This window comes from Bolinopsis microptera, chromosome 7 (assembly GCF_026151205.1).
Source record: "Bolinopsis microptera isolate Bmic1 chromosome 7, MBARI_Bmic_1.0, whole genome shotgun sequence".
NCBI classification, from domain to species: Eukaryota; Metazoa; Ctenophora; class Tentaculata; order Lobata; family Bolinopsidae; genus Bolinopsis; species Bolinopsis microptera.
The window spans coordinates 7,038,591-7,059,951 of record NC_087078.1 but is presented as its reverse complement, the minus strand read 5'-3'; the positions used below and the strand labels follow the sequence as shown (position 1 = coordinate 7,059,951).

Here is a 21,361-nt window from a genome sequence, read left to right as displayed (position 1 = left end):
GGAAATTTCGCGATTTCGTACATGCCGCGAAATCCTTTTGTCCCTGAATTGGTGTGTTTTATACTGTACTGCTTACCAATAAACCTCTCCTCTGTCTATAGATTGACAGAACAATGAAAAATAGTTCTGTTTAGCCCTTCCACGACCCACGTGTTAATTATTCGTTTTTGTGGATAGTTGGTACACAATTTATTTATCGGCTTTATTTACTATGTTTCATCGCTGATATTGACGAGAATCCAAACATGCTTTTCTCAACGACCACATGAAGAGTATTCTAATTTCATGCTTGATATGGTGAGAGACATATGATTAATATTATTATATTATATTTACATTAGAGGACTGATAAGTTAAATATTTCTAGATATTCGAATATTTTTGTGGGCTCTGGAACTGGAAGTCAAGAACTAACCAGTTAAATCCTACAGACCGGTGTTTTACAGTGGAACCTCTATATACCGTGCCTTTCTATAATCTATACCGAGTATCTTGATATACCGTGCCTCGAAGGAGCAGACTTTTGTCATCACCGTAGGACCGTGATCGGGCCACCTCATATATCCACACCCGATTACTTATTCCCTACGATCTTTTTGCCTTCGGCAAGAGTAGGGGGAAAAATCCATCATTTAATTATACTACTTTGACTCATATGACATATCAACCAGTGATTTCAGAGCAAAGAATTTGTTGAAATTTGAAATGAGGGCCAGTCAGTCAAACTGGAAAGACTGTCTTATTGTGTTAGTCCACATGGTATTATAATTGAAAAAGCTCAATTATTACCTCTGAACTTAGTTAACAGTTAGCCCAAATTGGTGTGTTTTATACTTTTATACTGTGCTGCATGCAATGCCACTAAACCCCTTCTCTGTCTATAGATTATCAAAACAATGAAAAAGTTCTGTTTAGCCCAAATCGGTGTGTTTTATAGATTGACAGAACAATGAAAAATAGTTTTGTTTAGCCCTTCCACGACCCACGTGTTAATTATTCGTATTTGTGGATAGTTGGTACACAATTTATTTATCGGCTTTATTTACTATGTTTCATCGCTGATATTGACGAGAATCCAAATATGCTTTTCTCAACGACCACATGAAGAGTATTCTAATTTCATGCTTGATATGGTGAGAGACATATGATTAATATTATTATATTATATTTACATTAGAGGACTGATAAGTTAAATATTTCTAGATATTCGAATATTTTTGTGGGCTCTGGAACTGGAAGTCAAGAACTAACCAGTTAAATCCTACAGACCGGTGTTTTACAGTGGAACCTCTATATACCGTGCCTTTCTATACCGAGTATCTTGATATACCGTGCCTCTTCTTTCCCCCAAACTTTTGTTTGTTTATTATAGTTAATTAGCTATTTTTGTGCAAGAAATGTGATTTATTTTAGCTCATAATGCATTTGGTGGTGATTTGAATACACATTACACATCGAGCTGTATTTCATGACAATACGACGCAAATCGCAATACATTCATGTAAAGCCCCAATGAGGTATATGAGACTCTTGACAGTTTATTTGAGAGGCTACAGACACTGGAAATTGGGGTCGTGTGAACTTATCTACATTGAGTTCATTCTATAATACTGTTCGTCAATTATATATGGACACGTTCATTTGAGTTTGAGGATATTGGTAAATAAAAATAATAGCGTTTTTGACGATAGTGGCTTAATTTTAACATCTCTTAACCTAGCACGTTCAGAAGTTCTGAACATAAGCCACGTAACCCATACTCCCATATGCACTACTCAGAAAGAAAATCTATTGTTGTTAGGCACTATAATGGTTCAAATGTCACATTTTGTGTGACTTAGTTAACTGCAGTTGCCTAATTATCATTACTTGGTCTGAAATATAGTAGATTAGGTCAATCTAACAATTATGATACAACATTGGTTAAAGGGCACGGATCGAACGGTTACAAGGCGACATTTGGGTAACTTTGTCACACTCGGAATATAATACCTCTTTTCTACTGTGAGGTGTCCCAAAACCCTTTCAATCTTATTTGATGTTGCTCTAACCAATATAGCCCTAAGACATATGTTGGTTTGAATTAGTTAGCTAAGACAGGCACTTGGTTATTGGGAAATGAGCTTATTTCTGTCACAATTTTATGGGAATTTTATATTGTGATTTTAAATTTGGGCGAGTTATTATTAGACTTATGGTTTGAATGGCGGAAAACTTTATTTAAGGACCCAATGTTGTTGATGCAAGTTAAGATTCACTTGATGTTAACATTGTCACAAAAAATTTCAAGTTGACAATTTTGGTTTTTTAAATTTGTAAAGTCGCTAAAAAATTTTGACAAATTTGACTTTCCCTGCCCCAACAAATATCAAGATAGGTCATGTGTATAATTGGCTATAGGATGCTTTATTTGCCTATATTAAATCGATCCAAACTACAAAAAAGATTCTTAATTCTGGATGGACGTATTACTAACTCTTATAATAACTGATGTAACAAAGTTAAACCATGGCTTGCCCATATTTTGAAAGATCTTATTACCTCTTTAGAATTTAACCATTTCTTTCAGAAAAAGATGATAGAATTATTGTTCGAACATTAGAGGTTCAAGTTTGACAATTTTTGGTTAATTTGTCCAAAGTCACTAAAAATGTGACAAAATTAACTTTCCTGCCCCACCCAATATAATCAAGGATAGTGTGTTAAAATTGCATAGGCTGCTTTATTGCCTAAATTAAACGATCAAACTACAAAATAGAATTTGTTAATCTGATGGAAGATTACCCTAACTCTTTTAATAACTAATGTGACAAAGTTAAACATGTCTTGCCCCTATTTTGAAGATCTACTTTACATCTATTTGAATTCAGATTTTTTCAAAAGATTTATTAGAACCTGTCACGAAAATCAGAGGTCAAGTTTGGCAATTTTTGGTATAAATTGGTCAAAGTCACTAAAAAAGTGACAAAATTAACTTTCCCTGCCCCCAAAATAGCAAGATAGTGTGTTTAAAATTTAGCATTGGTTGCTTTATTGCTAATATTAATCGATCCCAAAACTACAAAAAAGATCTGTTATCTTATGACGATTACCTTACTTCTTTATTAATAACTTAGTGACAAAGTAAAAATGTCTTGCCCTATTTTGAAGATCTATACCTCTATTAGGAATTCAAAGATTTTTTCAAAAGATTAATAGAAACATTTTCCAGAACCATCAGAGGTCAAGTTTGCAATCTTTTGTTAAATTTGTCAAAGTTCACTAAAAAAATGTGACAAAATAACTTTCCCTGTCCCAACAATATCAAAGATAGTGTGTTAAATTTAGCATAGGCTGCTTTATTGCCTATATTAATCGATCCAAACTACAAAAAATGATAGTTTAATCTTATGACGATTACCTAACTTCTTTTAATAACTGATTGACAAAGTAAACATGTCTTGCCCCTTTTTTTTTTTTGAAGTAACTTATTCCTTATAGAATACTATGTTAACTTCATAATCAAAAAACATTTTGATTTAAAACTCGTTATTGTGCCAGCAGTAGCTAACTGAGTTATAATAATTTTGTTTGTGACAAAAATTACCCTACTTATGACCATGTGCGGTATTTTACTTGTGACACTGTTACACATATTACCACTGGTAATGGATTTATGTAACTGGTGGCATGGTAATAGCAGTGTTGTTTTTTATCCTTAGTACGTAATATAAGGGTGTTCAAGCTGTTATATCATTATTTGTTACTTTCACACAATATGTTCAGATTCCTCAAGAGTATGTGACAAAAGTATTAAATCTTGTTTGTGCCTTTTGTGTTTTTATTCCTTACGACTATGTGAATATTTATATCGATTCCCAGCACTTCCAGGCCATTTCAAATAAACATACACACTCTGGCATTGCTTGTCAGGGTGCCCTATACATTGTTCACATAGTTTCTTTAATGTGTGACAGAGTAAACCTGAGATGCGCCATCTAACGAAAAAAAATTCGTCAAATATGGTAGGCAATGGTCTATGTTACCATCCAATCAACTGGACACACAAAAAAATATCTTGGTCAAAAACGTCAGCAAGGGGTCCATATGTACTCCGTAATGTTGATATCGTGACAATGTAACCCATTTCCGTGCCGGCGTATTTAAACGGATATGTATCACCTGATTAAGATATTAGTTATGTGACAAAGTTTGCCTAGAAGGATGAGACGATTATCCTAACCACCAAGGGTTTAGTAATTTCATAGTGTGACACAGTCCACTAACTGTGCCGTTTAATAGGGTCACTTATAATTTACCAATTTCCTCAAACTCAATGAAAACGTTTGTCCATAATATACCATTTTAGTCAAGGATCGGACGACATTCCCGTCTATATAACTTCCGCCCCGGGGTTTGAGACTTGGAGTACCGCAAGGGTCCATTAGAAACAAAATTTGGCTTGGGTAGTAATTTTGGCTATGGGGCAGTTGTGCGCAATTGGCCACGCCCTTTTTTGCGCTTTTGAAACTTTAGAATCAAAAATAAATCCTGCTTCTAATTGCGAATTAGAAGCTGAGCTTGGCTTTTAAAGTTGTTCTGAATCATCACATTTAGGGGGGATAGAGGCATAAATTATTATAGTCAAACCAGACAATCGGGTGTCGGTTATGGTGGACCACACCATTATTTACCCTCGCGAGTAGTGAATTTTACACTAAATACGAGATTATCTCGGCTCTGATTGAGGACGTGCTCATCATGGGCTTTTTAAAATGTTCAGATATCACATTGGTAGGGTAGACCACAATTTCAATGTCTCAGATGTCTGGTTGTTGAGGTTATTAGGCCAACCTGTTTTTCGCTCTCGCGCCGGTAGCCCCGATTTTTTTTTTTAGACAGAGCTTAAAAATCAAAATAATCAGCTTCCAATTGAAGTTTGGAGCAAAACTCGGGCAGCAAAATGTTCACAATCTCACATTGAGTGGGGTAGACGTAGTTTCAAAGTCCTCAGTCGTCAGGTTGTTGAGTTATTAGCCCACACCATAATATTTACGCTCTCGCGTGTCGCGAGTCGACAACCTTTTTAAAATCAAATTAACTCGGCTTTTTCTGATTCGAGTTAGGACTAAACTTGTGCATAAAATGTCAGACTTCATCACATTAATGGGTAGAACGTGGTTTCAAAAAGTTCTCAGCGTCAGGTTGTTGTGTTATTAGGCGGAACCAGTTTTATGCTCTCGCGAGCGCGAGTGTCGACACTTTAAAATCAAAATACTCGGCTTCTGATTAGAGTTAGGAACTAAACTGGGCATAAAAATGTTCAGAAATCATCACATTGAGTGGGTAGAACATTGTTTCAAAGTCCTCAGTCGTCAGGTTGTTGAGTTATTAGGCCCCACACCATAATTATTTACGCTCTCGCGAGCCGCGAGTCGACACTTTAATCAAAATAACTTCGGCTTCTGATTAGAGTTAGGAACTAAAACTTGGGCATAAAAAATGTTCAGAATCTAAATTAGTGGGATAGAACGTACCTTCAAGTCCTCAGACGTCAGGTTGTTATGTTTTCGACGGAACCCTATTTTTACGCTCTCGCAAAGTAGGGATTCTATGCTTAAAATCAAAATAACTCTAGCTACTGATTAGAGTTAGGAATTAAACTTTGGGCTTAGAAATGTCCAGAATTTTTTGCCAAGTTTGTTTTTATTCTATTCAGGAAGCCGAGTTATTTGATTTTAGTGTCGACTCGCGACTCGCGAGAGCATTAAAAATAGGGGTTCCGCCGAATAAACTCAACAACGGGAGCCTGAGTACTTTTGTAACCACGTTCTACCCCACTTAATATGATAATTCTGAACATTTCTCCATGCCAAGGTTTGTTCTAACCTCTAATCAGGAAACCGAGTTATCTGGAAATTTTAAGTGTGACTCGCGGAACTCGCTGAGAGCGTACAAATGGGTTTCAGCCTAAAATGACAACCTAACGTCTTGAGGACTTTGAAAACTACGTTTTATTCCACTCAATGTGATGATTCTGACATTTTTATGCCCTAGTTTAGTTCTTACTCTAATCAGAAGCCGAGTTATTTTGATTTTAAGTGTCGGACAGCTCTCGCGACTTGCGAGAAGAGTAAATATTATTGGTGTGCGGCCGAATAACTCAACAACCTGGGTCTGAGGACTTTGAAACTACGTTCTACCCCACTCAATGAGGATGATTGGACATTTTGCTGCCAGAGTTTTGCTCCTAACTTCAATTGGAAGCTGAGTTATTTTTGGATTTTTTTAAGCGCCTGCAATCGCTACCGCTGAGTGAGTAAAAAAAAACAGGATGGGGCCTAATAACTCAACAACCTGACATTTGAGGACTTTGAAAGTGTTGTTCTACCCTACTCTATGTGATGATTCCCGTGAACATTTTAATGCCGGATGAGCACGTAGCTCATTCCAGAAGCCGAGACTATCTCGTATTTAGTGTGAAAATCACGGACTCGCGAGGAGGTCAAATAAGGTGTCAGATGGTCACATAAATCAACAACCCGATGTTGTTGACTTTAAAAATTATGCTTACCCCCTAAATGTGATGATTCTGAAAAAACTTTAAAGCCAAGCTGGAGCTTCTAATTCCAATTTTAGAAGCGGAGTTATTTTGATTTAAAGTTTGCAAAGCGCCAAAAAAAGGGCGTGGTCAATTAGCGCAAAACTGCCCCATAGCAAAATTTTACCCAAGCCAAATTTGTTTCTAATGGGTCCCTGGAGGTTTATTCCAAGTCTCAAAACCCCCGGGGCGGAAAGTTATATAGACGGGAATGTCGTCAGATCCATGACTAATTATACTCTTTTAGAGGAAAGAAGATCTAGATCTGATTATAGTAATAGTATATCTATATATTATAAATATACTTATAATCGGATCTAGATCGTCGTTTCTCAAAAAATCTTGGTGAATTTAACCAATAAATTTATTAACTTTGTTACCTGCAGTTTTTAATGCTGCGTGCTCAAATCATGGAGTAAAGAAATGAGGATATATACAGAGATGATGAAAATGTGAATAACTTTGGTGAGTCACAGCTCACCACTGATATTTATGGTTTCCAAATGCTGTATTTTAATGACGATGCACCTTAGTTAAAAAAAACGGTGTTACAAATAAAATCGATGCACAAAATTTAAATCATTAAAACTTTTCTCCCAATTCTTGCCTTAAAAAAAAACTTCGTTGTTGAGGTAGGCCGAAGGTGGGTAGGTATTTTATAATGCGTTTTTTTTTTCAGTTGGGGAAGGCGTTTGAGAGTCGATTTCTTACAATGATTGGCATTCCTTTGAAGCATCCCTAGTTAAACAGTGTGAACGGTGACATGTTGTGGAACAAGAAAAAATGAAGGTGTAGTCGTTGTGAGTTTTATTGATAAGAAAAAGTGGAGAAAAGATGAACGGACCGTTTGTCTGGTTTAACTTTAATTGGTACTCAGCAAAAATACCTTCGTCGCTACCTGGAAACGAACAGGGAAAGTGGGACAGCAATACTAACAATTATTGGAGACTCATTTCCGAGTGAGTTTTTAATATGAATTTTCTTCTAAACGGAGGGGACAAAAATTTCAGGGGGGACAAAAAATTCAGTACACATACGTTGGGTTCTTATAGTCATAGTTGATTGTACGAACTTCTACGAAACTCTCAGTGACAACGAACTCTACGAAAATCATTCACCCCAAAATTACGAACTCTTGAGGAGTTCGGTTTGTACACTTACGTAAAATGAAATTTAAAACAGTATTGTATTTACAAATGCAGCCAATTTCAACAATTAACATACGATTGTTAAAACCAACTAAATATATTGGGTACTTCGAAACTTTACCACGCGTCGCGTGTTACACTGTACATATCACAGTACAAGGATGTCGATCGACTGGAACATTCTGGGGGGGCCGGGCCAAATTTAGTTTGCGCGCGCACGTTCCCGGTCACGTTGCAGAAAATTCAAAACTTACTTCTGGCGCGTTGCGTTTCGTTTTCTTCTGCTGTAAACAGTGTGATCACACCGAATGTACATTGTACATTCAGTGTTCAGGTATGATGTAGACATATGATTAATATTATTATATTATATTTACAATAAATATTTATTTACCAATAAATTTATTAACTTTTGTTACCTGCAGTTTAATGCTGGTGCTCAATCATGGAGTAAGAAATGAGGATACAGAAGATGATGAAACTGTGAATAACTATGGTGAGTCACAGCTCACACTGATATTTATGGTTTCAAAAAGCTGCTATTTACTGACGATGCACCTTAGATAAAAAACTTGTGTTACAAATAAAATCGATGCAAAAATTTAAATCATTAAAACTTTTCTCCCAATTCTTGCTAAAAACTTCGTTGTTGAGGTAGCCGAAGGTAGGTATTTTATATTGCGTTTTTTTTTTCAGTTGGGGAAGCGTCTGAGAGTCGATCTTACAATGATTGGCAATTCTTTGAAGCATCCCTAGTAAACGAGGTGAACGGTACAGTTGTTGGAACAAGAAATGAAGGTGTGCTCGTTGTGAGTTTATTCGATAAGAAAAGTGGAGAAAAGATGAACGGCACCGTTTGTCCTGGTAACTTTAATTGGTACACAGCAAATACCTTCTGTCGCTACCTTGGAAACGAACAGGGAAAGTGGGACAGCAAACCTAACAATTATTGGAGACTCATTTCCGAGTGAGTTTTTAATTGAATTTTTCTTCTAAACGGAGGGGACAAAAATTCAGGGGGGACAAAAATTCAGTACCCATACGTTGGGTCTTATAGTTATACCACCGCGTTATATTTTAGAGTTGTTGCTTTGCAGATGGCATACTGTACCTACTTGCTCGAGGATTCTTATCTTATCTTATCTTATGAGGATTCGTTGCGACGCAACAAGGCCATCGAATGAGTCGACCACCTTTGTTATTTTACTTCGGCATTACCTGCATTACAATGTAAACCAGCACTTTCAAGGAAGAGCTTTACAAGAAGCCGAAGGATCGTTCCTAAGGCCAGCAACGGTTAAGGCACTATGCCACACTTTCTTCGCCCGAGGCTTCGCTGTGTTGATCAAGCACAGCGTCAACAAAATTTGAAAATTCGATTTTTTGGTGCCACACCCATTCAACACTGAATTGCTTATACTCGTGTTTGTGAATATGTTAAAGACTCTGTTGTAACATATTGCAATAGGTAATTTAATCCGGAATATAATCTGAAAAGATGGTGCGAAACGGATTTTAAAATGACGAAGTTATCGAGCAACTTGTTTATCTCGTTAGCAAAATTGATTGGGTAATGAAAATGAAAATGAAATGAAATGAAATAAAGCATTTTTATCCCGCTTATATCAACAATCCAAATAAAAATAAAAATTGCCGATGTCAAAGCGGCTGACCTATGAATATACCCCAAACTAAGATATTCAGTTAAGCTTTAAGGGGGGGGGGGGGGGGGGGGGGGGGAGAGGGGGTTAACCCTGATTTTTTGTGAAACTTGGTTTCGAGATAGCAGTTGACCAATAAACTAGGACCGGTGACCAAACCTTTGAGGGGGTCCCAGACCCCAACCGCCAAACGGTGCCTGCGGGGCAGCCACGCCCATATTTGGTCCAAATTAGGTCCAATTTAGCCAAATACCCTTAATGAGTATGATAAATCCAAAAAATCCAAAACCAAATTACTTATTGACATTAAAAGTTAGTATAGCACCGGTATAAAAAACAACTTAAGGATATATATCATTAAACATTATTATATTTATAAATCGTTCACTCCAATACCTTGTCCTTACAACAAATTTTACGACTTCTGATATAATAGTGTTTATCTGTGTCTTCTTTGGCAATCTGTTTCATCTCTAAGACTTGCAACTGTTGATGGATAGTTCGTTCCTCAGGTGATCGGTCCGGAGAAATGAAAAAAAAATTATGACGTGGAATCAGTCTCAGTTCTTTGGCTTTCACTAATATCTGATGGATTGCACTTGAATTTTCAAAAGAAGCTTTAACGGGTCTAATCTTTTCAGCTGACTTTTTCCCAACCAAGACAGCTTCGAAGTGTGGCTTTTCTTCAATCTGCTGAAACATCTCGCCAACTTCATGACTCAGATTCTCTTCCAAATATTAACACATTCTTAGTTCGATCATCTTCTGATATAACATTCTGTACAACCTTTTTCAAGCTCTCTTCTGCTTTTGAAACAGCTTGACTGCTTGAACAGTGTCCTGAACAGCGGTCTTGACGGTGGAGTGCACGGATTCCAACTGCTTCGATTTGATTTCCAGAAGTTCAGCCTGCAGCTTGATAATAGTACTTTGCGATCGGATAAGATCGCTCTTCAACTCCTCCATATCTTTCTTGATATCCAGAAACTTATTTACATGATCACTGGTTGTCTGATACGCACAATACAAATATTTTACTAAAACTGACTTCTCTGGCTTTTTGAACGTTTCAACTGAAAACTCTGATTTATTGTCACAGTTCATAGCTTCCGCGAGTTCAGTGACCGAATCGTTATAGACCTCATGCTCTTCGGTAATGTAGGCAGAGTAACCTGACAATCTTTGAAGTGTATCTATTTCATCATCATCCATCCTGTACTTGTACTTGTATAAATAAAAACACAGTACCAGCACAATGGCAGTTATATATAATGTAGCGATAAAATAGAGATAAGAGAGCTAGATTGTCAACACGTAACAAAAACTGCAATCTCATTTTAGGTAATCAATGATTACCCAATTACGACACCGTAATTGAGCTCTCTGCACGATTCCCACAATGCAGATCTAGCCTCAAAACAATCACCTGATCACACGTAATGAACATACTCGTTATGCTTCGTATCTCGGTCATCTGAGAAACTAGAACTCTCATTTTTTTTTCAGGACAAACTTGATTTAAATGGTTAAACACAATTCAATAAAATTTAGCTTGAATATCCAAACTATCGACTATCCAAACTATCAAATAAATGCAAAAATTAACCTTCATTTGTAAAAAATTAACACGAATATTTTTCGATTTTACAAATTCCTCGAACCAGTGGTGGTAGTGAGTCATATCATAAGAATTATTTCAATTGGGCACTCAGTGACTGAGCTATTAAGGCCAACGTTTGGGTACTGATTTTTGGCCCCCTCCCCCTGTATAAATTTATAAAACCAATAATATAATCCAGAACGTTTTTACAACAACACACAAAAGAGTCTATGATACTGAGTGAATTGATTTGCAAAGACATTAACAACGAAGTTCTGAATGCAAGTTCTGAATGCAATGTTAGAGTATCAACAGACAGTTGCAGTAGTAATCGGAGCGTGTGGCTGCATTGTACCAACGAAGCAGGTGATATACTCCATTTTCATACCATGTGACTATTACGATTATGATAGAGTTAATAATAATTATTAATTCGTATAGGTATATATAATATATTATATAATATGAAAAAACCATGGATATACAATAATTATACAATATTATATCGTACATTTTCCTATTAACATTTTTGAAATTTGTTTCGCAGCTCGGAATATTTCATCCCGGTTAATCTCAGCATAACTAATAAATCAACAGGTATGTGGAATCCTGTGATACTTGACAAAGAGTATACGACAAAGCGTATATGGTTTGCTGGTAAGCTACAATTTAGAGAATGATATCATTATAGTATACTCCAGCAAGCCGATGGGAATTATCGCGCGTAGCACTCAAAATCCAAGGTATTATTGGATTATATTGATGATCGGAGAAATCAACAGCGCGAGATAGCAGCAGGTGCCAGGTACTTCATTATTAGAGTCATCATCTGATATGTATCATAAACAAATAATAATAATTCCTGTCACGCACTAAAAAATCAAAGTCAAAGAGTCTAGGAATCTCATCAAACATTATTTTATTCTTTATTATATTAACCTGGAACTGAATGTGTAGGAGAGAAGGCTTAATAATTTGTATTCATTTGTTCACATGTGACGTACAAAACCTAATACTTGAGCCTGAAAATTAATAGGAATAGTTGAAAGATAACAGACTTGGTGTTATGATAATGATAACAATTATTTTAATATAAATTTCCGTACAAACATTTTGGTCATACAAAGTGCGAAATTTGGGCAGCGCTTCCGCCAGTGGCAGCAGCATATGTCGGTTCTAAATCGTATTTTTGTTCGAATTGGCCCCCATGTGCAAAAAACAGCACACTACTTTGGAGTCGAAACAATACTTGTACTGCAGTAATAATATAAGTACATAGTCTTACATGCATTGAAAATCTTATCAGCTATGTATAAAAAGATAAGATTCAATAATTAGCGACGGCACATTTCCAAGTAAAATAGTAGCTGTAGTTTGTAAATAGATATTGGTTTTTATACTTATTTGTATCTGCTAATTTGTGCAGATAATATTACGAACGATAATATTCATAACGAATGGTGTCAAGAGTTAGAGACTGAAATAATTATTACCTATTTAATTCGCGTTTTTGACACCACTTGGGGGTCCAAATTTTGGGCTCTAAAACTCCTATTCCTTGGCCAATTTTTTACTTTTTCATGCTGACTTGGACTTGGAGGCCATTAAAGCATAATTTGACCCATTCAAAAAAGTTTCAGTTGTATATCTTTTACGGTTTTTGCGGAAAGTCGCGTTAAACTTGATGCCGTGGTGTCAGTAAAATGGCACGGATAAACACATCCATATATTATATCGTCTCGCTTTATATATTTAGATGATAGAGTTAATAATTATTATTAATTCGTATAGGTATATTTGACCAAAACCCATAATCAGTGGTCGAGTGAACCGCTGCCAGTGTCTCTCTTTCCCAAACAAAAGGAAATGATATTAATTTGAGGAACCGTCCGCAAATGCAAATTGATACCGAGAATGAAATCGGTCGCTCGCTTTTCCCATTCAATAATTATAAGCTTTATTACATTTCGTAAGCCGTGAATGAATGGGAAAAGCGGTTCACTCTACCCATGATTATGGGTTTTGGTCAAATATCATCTCTTTTTGATTATAATGTCAGAATAATTTACACAGTCGAAACTTCATTAATAAGGAGGTCATTTCAAAGATTTCGAAATTTTACCTTTGAAAACGTTTCCTTTTCCTCCACATAACTATTTCTTATTCCTGTCATCTTTAACATTGAATTAGAATGTTTTGAACTTGAATATACCTGCTGAACTACTTTCGATGAGTGTTAATGCCTGAAAAACAATAAAGGGGATATAATAGTATAGGGGGGTAAATAGTATTGTGAATATAATGGCAACGGTAATGCTTGTCAGCATTGTGATATAATATATTTTATTATATGAAAAACCATGGATATATAATAATTATACAATATTATATCGTACATTTTCCTTCCCGGTTAATCTCAGAATAACTAACAAATCAACAGGTATGTGGATACTTGACAAAGAGTATCAGTATATGAAAAAGAGTATATGGCTTATGAGGATCCCTGCTGACATGGAGAATTCTTACCTGCACCTGAGAACGAACACCACTGTGGATAGTCAGGGCTATATATCCATAGTGTACTATAATGAGAAATACAGTGTACTAGGAGATATTATCATCCAACTCAGTAATTCTGTAGGTGGGTTAAAATTAAGTTGTCAGTCAACCTGGACTCCCTTCCTGACAAATCTACCAGCAGAAACAGATAAAAACTGGGTGGTAGAAAAACATGGTTATAGGACTATAATACATTGCAACGGAGAACTGGTTATCAATATAACAGCAACCTCTAGAAGGTGTAGTGGAAGAATCTGGAAGTGGGGAAGAGAAGTGAGCAAAATGCAAATAACCCTTCTTGGATCGCGCGGCTTCCTGAGTGCCTCTTATTATATAGGTTAGTGAATTAAAAATGTGGATTGTGGGCCGTGACAATGTAACATTAATAAGTGAAATTAAAACTCTATCCTCAGCATCGTTTAATCCGATACTGGGACTTCGTTTATTATTACTATTAGACCAATCACGGAAGGATCAATAAATATTTAATAAGGGTTAATTCGCTCTTTCAATAAGAAATGTGGCCACTTTTCTTTTGTGGATGGCCGCTCAATTTCCCGATCCATGATGGCGTATTTTATCATATTCCATACAACCTGAGAACCCCAGGATTTACTGTTTATAAGCACTAGCAGGAAATGGTGTCAAGACTCAAGAGACTAAACCCTAGATCAATTGTCGGGGGGGTCAATTGTCGCGGTACCATGTTAAGATGCGGATATGGCAGAGTGACAGGCCGAGCGCCGCCAAGTTAACTCCATATTGAATTTTAAAATCGTGTATACTTCTATGTACCGTATATGTTTATTATTTATGCAACCTGACACATATCTGTGCATAATAGTAATACTAACTCGAAATAATATGCTATCAATTTGTGCCTTGTGGGATACGTTTATGGTGAAATGAACGCTTTACTTGACGATGATCAGTTCAGCAGCTCGCACCAACAAAAATTTAATTCAGAATATCGCGAAAAATAACTTTGCACAGTTAGGAACGTGGGCGCGGTGGGCGATAACAGGCATGTACGCGACGACAGCAGGCGACGGACACAAGCTACCATATAGTTATACCAAAATGAACCTCGTTCGCTAACCCTTGTCCTTGACTCTTTTGTGCCTTCGGCACTTGAGTCATGGATCGGGAAAAAATACGATTCTTCACTAACTGTTATAATGATTGTTTCAGAGAGTGTCTGGGACTTTGAGGGAAATATGTCTCTTATCAACATGGTAAATGGAACGAAAAGATTAAATGATAACGGGGGTCTTTTGATCACAACATTTATTGACAAGCAAACTGGTGAGGCGCAAAATGGACTTGTTTGTAAGAATTCATTTAACTGGTATTCGGCACAGCTTCTTTGCCGGTCAATTGAACATCGCTTCTCAGACTGGGGAAGTTATCCGAGAAACATGAAATATGTTCCAGAGTGAGTTTAATTCATAATTACATGTCAACATCAAAGTTTCTGTTGCAATGGAAATCCTGTATATTTCCCATTCTGAATATCCAAACATTCTGCACTCAACCATTTAATAATTCAGGGAATGGCTGAATCGAACTGACAATGACATGTCAAGAGAAATGAATCACGTAAGCTGTAAAGAGAAAGATACAGACATATCAGTTTGCGATTTTGTTCACAGACTCAACTGTCAATATGAGGACAGTATCTGGCTCCACTGCTTTAGTAATACAGGTCTATAGTTAAACTTTCTAATTGAGTTACGATTTATTTTATTATATTTCGTGGCCTCCAGTAAAGTCAAACTAAACAATTAGTACTAAATAACCTGTAGAGGCTCGTAGTGCGACATGAAGATGAAATAATAGGGTATCTGCAGGTGGTTTTTGTTCTATTTTGAAAATAACAACTGTCCACTGACCAGGATGTGTTGACGAAATTTGGCAGCAATCCAACAAAAATTGCACTGTGACTAATATCGGCGGATTTTTGAAACACCTGTGTTATGATGAAAGTAGAAAAGATTACTTTCACATGTGCGCATATTCGAACATTACCTATAATGTAATGAGTACTGAGAGTAAAACACTCTTTAGTGTCTCTACTGTGTGTGAAAATGACCCGTATGTTTATCAGGCAAGTGGTTTTCATTCGAAAATTACAAAACAAAACGATTACCTCTGTGGAGGTTATTTTAGTGAAGATAAAAAAGGAGTACGACATTTTGTAGAGTACTGTGACCAGAACTGTCGAAGAAATTCTGGTGAGAATCCGTCACAGAGCTTTATCAACAGCAACAGCGATGTTCGGTTCACAAACTGTAAAGTTCACAAACACAGACTCTGTGATGGAGTTAGTGACTGTGAAGATAATAGTGATGAGACCCTTGACATATGCCAACTAACAACAAAGGGCTACTTCAACTGTACTCGCAAGTTTGGTGGCGATAGAAATATGGAAATACCTATAAAATGGATAAGGGACAAGGAATCCGACTGTCTCCCTGTATATGCTCATAATATGATCGGAGAAGATGAATATATTCACAGTCAGTTTTGGAAAAATTGTGGAAATAATAATCAATCCCCTATTTTCGATTTCGCTAAAAGAATAGCCATCGGAGAAAAAACCTGCCAGAACGTTTTTTATTGTCCGCTTTTTACCGGCTATGTTGAGTTTGACTTTCTTTGTGATGGTGTGAACTCTTGTGAGGCAGAGGTTGAAAATGAGGTCTGCCGAATTTCGCGAGATTTCCCAAGTATCAATACGTCTGCTGTGAATGAAAGATGTGCTGGACGAGATTTATGCAAATTATCAGACCTTAAAAATGTACCATGTCGTACACGGGAATTTAGGAGGCCAGCAGGATCTGTTTTTGGTGTTAAGATAATGCTTAATGTCCCGAGCTTAAAGGTGAACTGCAATAATCTGTTCGGTGAATATTATGTGTTTATCAGTTGCATGGGTTTGTGCCAAAACTCAACATGTCCTCTTCAGGACACGCTTTTAGAGTATGATTCATGTCCTGGTCAGTATCCTGACCGAGTTAAAACTCTGGCCAACAACAATAACCTGACTTTCGTAACATTGTCTGATCATGGTGAATATGAAAATACATTTTTCCAATGTAAAAATACTAAATGTATTGAGTATAGCCAAGTTTGTGACCTTGTTGATGACTGTGGTGACATGTCCGATGAACAAAACTGTACTAACCATGCGGTGTGTGAAAATACAAGAAACCTGACTGGTGTAAAAGAGCACTGGATAGCTTATTCTCAGAAGTGTGATGGTATATTTGATTGTTTCGATCTTTCAGATGAATGCAATTTAATCTGTGGCAAGGAAATTATCATGAACATGTTCTTGAAACTTTATTGCTGGTTGTTGGGCCTTTTAGCAGTCATTTTTAATGCTGTCATGGTAACCAAAGTAGCGAGTTTAGTGAAAGACTCTGAAACAGGAAGCAAGCTATACACTACAGTGTTAGTTTGTCTAATCGGATCGGGTGATTTCCTGATAGGAGTCTACTTGGTCGTACTATCCGTATTCGACAGTTTCATTCTCGGAAAGGATTATTGCAGGAAGCAAGCTGAGTGGTTATCAGGAAATGCTTGTTCTGTTCTAGGAGTTATCAGTACTACAGGATCACAACTTTCTCTCTTTTCTATGACGATTCTAAGCCTGATAAGGATGTGGGGAATTCTGAAAAGCTCTTTTAGCGCTCCAGCACCTGTCAATAAAAGAGTAATAGCAAAAGCCATTGGGATCGTTATTGGAATCACTATTGCCTCGCTATCAGTGGCAATCATACCATTGGTCCCCGCTTTAGAGGACTATTTTGTGCAAGGTTTCTTTTATGATCCACTCTACAAGTTATTTATCGGATTCCCAAACAAAATAAAGCACATCAAAATTCTTCGAGCATACTATAAACAAAACATTTCAACAACTGAAACTTGGGCTAGAATCGGCAAGAAAGTTGATAGAATGTTCGAAAAAAGCTTGAGTAAAAGTGCTGTTCACTTTTACGGTAATGATGGTGTGTGCCTCTTCAAGTATTTTGTTCGAAGTGATGATCCTAGAAGAAGCCGAACAACATCGGATGTGGAAACTGAAATGATCGACGTGAAAGGAAATATTATAGTCTGGCTCATGTTGGGCGTCAACCTTTTCTGCTTTGTGTTGATAACCGTGTCTTATTTTATGATCAACATGAAATCGCAGAAATCATCTAAGAATTCTGGACAGAACAACAATCCTGAAGCTGTCCGCAAAAACCGGGTGATGCAGAACAGGGTTGCGCTCATCATAGCCACCGATTTTGCCTGTTGGGTTCCATTTATAATCATCAGTGGGCTCCACAATCTTGAAACAATCGATGCTTCAGATTGGTACGTCACCTTCGCTATGATAGTTTTACCCCTCAATTCGGTCATTAACCCTTTATTGTATGACAACACTCTCCGAGAGTGTTTTGATGAGACTGTCAAACATTTTGCTGCCGTATTCTCGAAATGTATAATATCTTTAAGATCGCTTAAAGTTGCTTCAGCAGAGCAAACGCTAGATACTGCTGATCAAATTGCCTGTGAGGGAGCATCGCTAGTAAAAGCAAACGAGGATATCGTTACAGAAACTCCAATTTAAATGGAGCCAAACTAATGATAAGGTGAGATTTAACAGCTCTACATAGAATCTCTGGATAAATAAAAGAGGATCTAAGCATTACTAAATACTGTTGAAAGACATTGCTTCACCAATTTTATAAATCAATTAATATTTCACTTTATCATCAGGATAAATTTTCATGCATATTGTTAATACCTTATCGGACCTTATTTGGACGGACATTACATGAACGGACACAATTATGAACGGACATTAATATGAACGCTCGAAGGCATTCAAAACCATCAAAAATCCGAATTAAAAAAAAATGTGACGTTTTTTAATTTCAGCAAATGAGTTTTAGATCCATTTTTTATACAGTAAGTAAGAAAAGCAGTCATTAAGCAGTAAAAATGTTAAAATATGTGTACATGATCAGTGTCTAATATATCACATATCATCTTCATCAAATGGGTTTTCGTGCATGAAATAGTCCATGCTTAAAGCATCAGTGATTTCTAGCTTTATGGAAACCTTTTTTTCATCAAACTACCCCGGTCCTGCATTTCAGTGTTAACTTTTACAAGCCACTCGGCGTGAAGTGGTTTTATCTTAGACAACTTAAGGTTAACCTTAACATCACGTAGAGCTTTCCCAGCACTTTGTTTCATATTACCTCCCCTGAGTAATATGAGCTATAACAACGTCGGACAATGTCCTTGGCAACACGATTTACCGTAATATCAAGAGGCTGGAACAAGTTTGTCATGTTGGCGGGGACTAGTTCATGAACTATGTTGTTGAGTGCCATAATTTCGTTGACTTTTTTCCGCCAAGTGACCCTTGAATTTGAAAACATTATATACTAGTAAAGTTTTCTGTGCCTCCTATCCGGCAGACCAAGGAGAACCTTTCCGTCGTTAACTTACGGCACAATAAAGTTCTCAAATTAGTTGTCATATTCTGGACAAAAAGTTCGAAATGGAAAAATTTTTGAAAAAATTTCAACGGACTTTAACTTGGACGGACATTAATTGAACGGACTTTATTTGAACGGACATTAAGATGAACGCTAGGGCCTCCAGCGTTCAAGTAATGTCCGTCCAAATAAGGTCCGATAAGGTATATAATAATATATCAATGAATGAAATAAAAATAAATATGCACAATATTGATATTTATATTTATGAACACTATCATCAACACTCAACAGTTCAGTGATTTAAATAACCGTTTCCATTTTCAGGATATCATTACACCATGGACTCTCGAACTCTCAAAGCTATTCAAAGGACACTCCTTCCTTTCAAGCCACCACATGATCACAAAGATGGTGACTTAAATGATGATTTTGGTACCCATGAACTGTAAAAGTGACTGCCTCCTCTGTATTTAAATATTTTGATGCTCTATGAATTATTGTGTTTCGATGTAATAATTCTAACAACCCATTTTTCTTTGAGCAGACTTAAGTTGGTGTATAAATGTGGATTCTGGTTGGGAGGCGAGGCATATCGATTGGAATGTTACAGAAATTTTGAAATCAACCAATAAGCTTCTACTGTTGAACAATCGAATCACTGTCACGTGCCCAAAATATGCTTCACCTCCCCACCAGAAATCAGAATAGAAATCTATAAATGTTTTAGTCAAGGACATTATGACACAGGGATTTATCGTGTTGTAGGTTTTTAGTAACTATCGTTTTCAATAGTGATGTTTTACGTCCATTTTTCGAGATATCGTTAATAGGCCATTGCTTTTAGTTACAGTATGACTGCCCAGTAGGTCGCGAGTATATTACCCTTTAACGAATTGAACAATATCCTTTTCTGTATATTTGATCATCTCTCATTGTTTGACGATTCGTTTCAATGATAAAATATCATTGTTTTGATCCATTCGTTTATTTTGTCTACCCACCAAGTAAAAATGGTTGGAAAACATTATGGACATTAGTGAAAAGGTGGGATTTTGGAGATCAGGGTTGGTGGGCGTGAATATGTCCGTACTTTACTTTACTTTACTTTACTTTACTTTACTTTACTTTACTTTACTTTACTTTACTTTACTTTACTTTACTTTACTTTACTTTACTTTACTTTACTTTACTTTACTTTACTTTACTTTACTTTACTTTACTTTACTTTACTTTACTTTACTTTACTTTACTTTACTTTACTTTACTTTACTTTACTTTACTTTACTTTACTTTACTTTACTTTACTTTACTTTACTTTACTTTACTTTACTTTACTTTACTTTACTTTACTTTACTTTACTTTACTTTACTTTACTTTACTTTACTTTACTTTACTTTACTTTACTTTACTTTACTTTACTTTACTTTACTTTACTTTACTTTACTTTACTTTACTTTACTTTACTTTACTTTACTTTACTTTACTTTATTTTACTTTACTTTACTTTACTTTACTTTACTTTACTTTACTTTACTTTACTTTACTTTACTTTACTTTACTTTACTTTACTTTACTTTACTTTACTTTACTTTACTTTACTTTACTTTACTTTACTTTACTTTACTTTACTTTACTTTACTTTACTTTACTAAAATAAAAAACTGGGCCAACATGCCTCATCTGGCTTGATTTGATTTTGTGCAATGTATAACATGATTTGAATTTGTTAAGATTCCAGTATTAGTCCAGTCATTTAAGGACAGCTGCCTGCAAATCTTCAGATACTCACGAAACTTTGCACAGACTTTTTGAAAGATATATATAAACGATTTTCGGTTGGAGACATTTTTTTTACCGTGGGGAAAACCCAGGAGGGCCACGCCCATATTGACCTAATAACGTAACTGACCCTTTGCTTCTGAAGGTCGTAGAGACTTCAAAATATGCTTAAACGAAGCCGCATATGCATGTTTATTTAGGAGTTATTGATCAACACATGGCCTAAAATCCTTACTTTTCGAGAAATTCGCCAAAAACCATTTTGGGCGTGGCGCTGAGCCTATTTTACTAACTTTTGATAGGATCGTGATAGAGTTTTCGGATAGAGTGCAAAAGAACCGCAATTGGCATATTTATATATGACTTACAAAGAAACATATACATTAAAGTGCTTACTTTTTCAGTTATTGGCGAAAAGCTGATTTTCGGTTCCATAAATCATGCAAAAATATGGGTATCTGGTAAATTGGGCTATGAAGGCCCTAGAGATTTTTTAATGAGTGCAAATTGTGCAGAACGGCCATGTTTA

General features: G+C 36.2%; 2 protein-coding genes across 2 annotated transcripts in view; both read left to right on the top strand.

Moving 5' to 3' along the window:
• Positions 1 to 21,361, top strand: part of LOC134818588 (uncharacterized) — a 61,912-nt gene that overhangs the window by 17,999 nt on the left and 22,552 nt on the right. The gene's annotated exons all lie outside the window — the stretch shown is intronic.
• On the top strand, positions 1,046 to 19,634 carry LOC134818012 (uncharacterized). The gene is made up of 10 exons (XM_063827419.1): positions 1,046 to 1,133; positions 8,154 to 8,224; positions 8,425 to 8,695; positions 11,189 to 11,355; positions 11,587 to 11,646; positions 13,430 to 13,885; positions 14,740 to 14,983; positions 15,099 to 15,253; positions 15,444 to 18,191; positions 19,377 to 19,634. Exons 1-9 carry the CDS (start codon positions 1,102 to 1,104, stop codon positions 18,167 to 18,169), a joined length of 4,182 nt encoding a protein of 1,393 aa, XP_063683489.1. The 5' UTR covers positions 1,046 to 1,101; the 3' UTR covers positions 18,170 to 18,191; positions 19,377 to 19,634.

Excerpts from the sequence above, each read along its gene's own strand:
- LOC134818012 (XM_063827419.1), top strand. The coding sequence starts at position 1,102 with ATGAAGAGTATTCTAATTTCATGCTTGATATG. Across the intron at positions 1,134-8,153 it reads CTAATTTCATGCTTGATATG|TTTAATGCTGGTGCTCAATC; the intron begins GTGAGAGACATA and ends TGTTACCTGCAG. Across the intron at positions 14,984-15,098 it reads AACATGAAATATGTTCCAGA|GGAATGGCTGAATCGAACTG; the intron begins GTGAGTTTAATT and ends TTAATAATTCAG.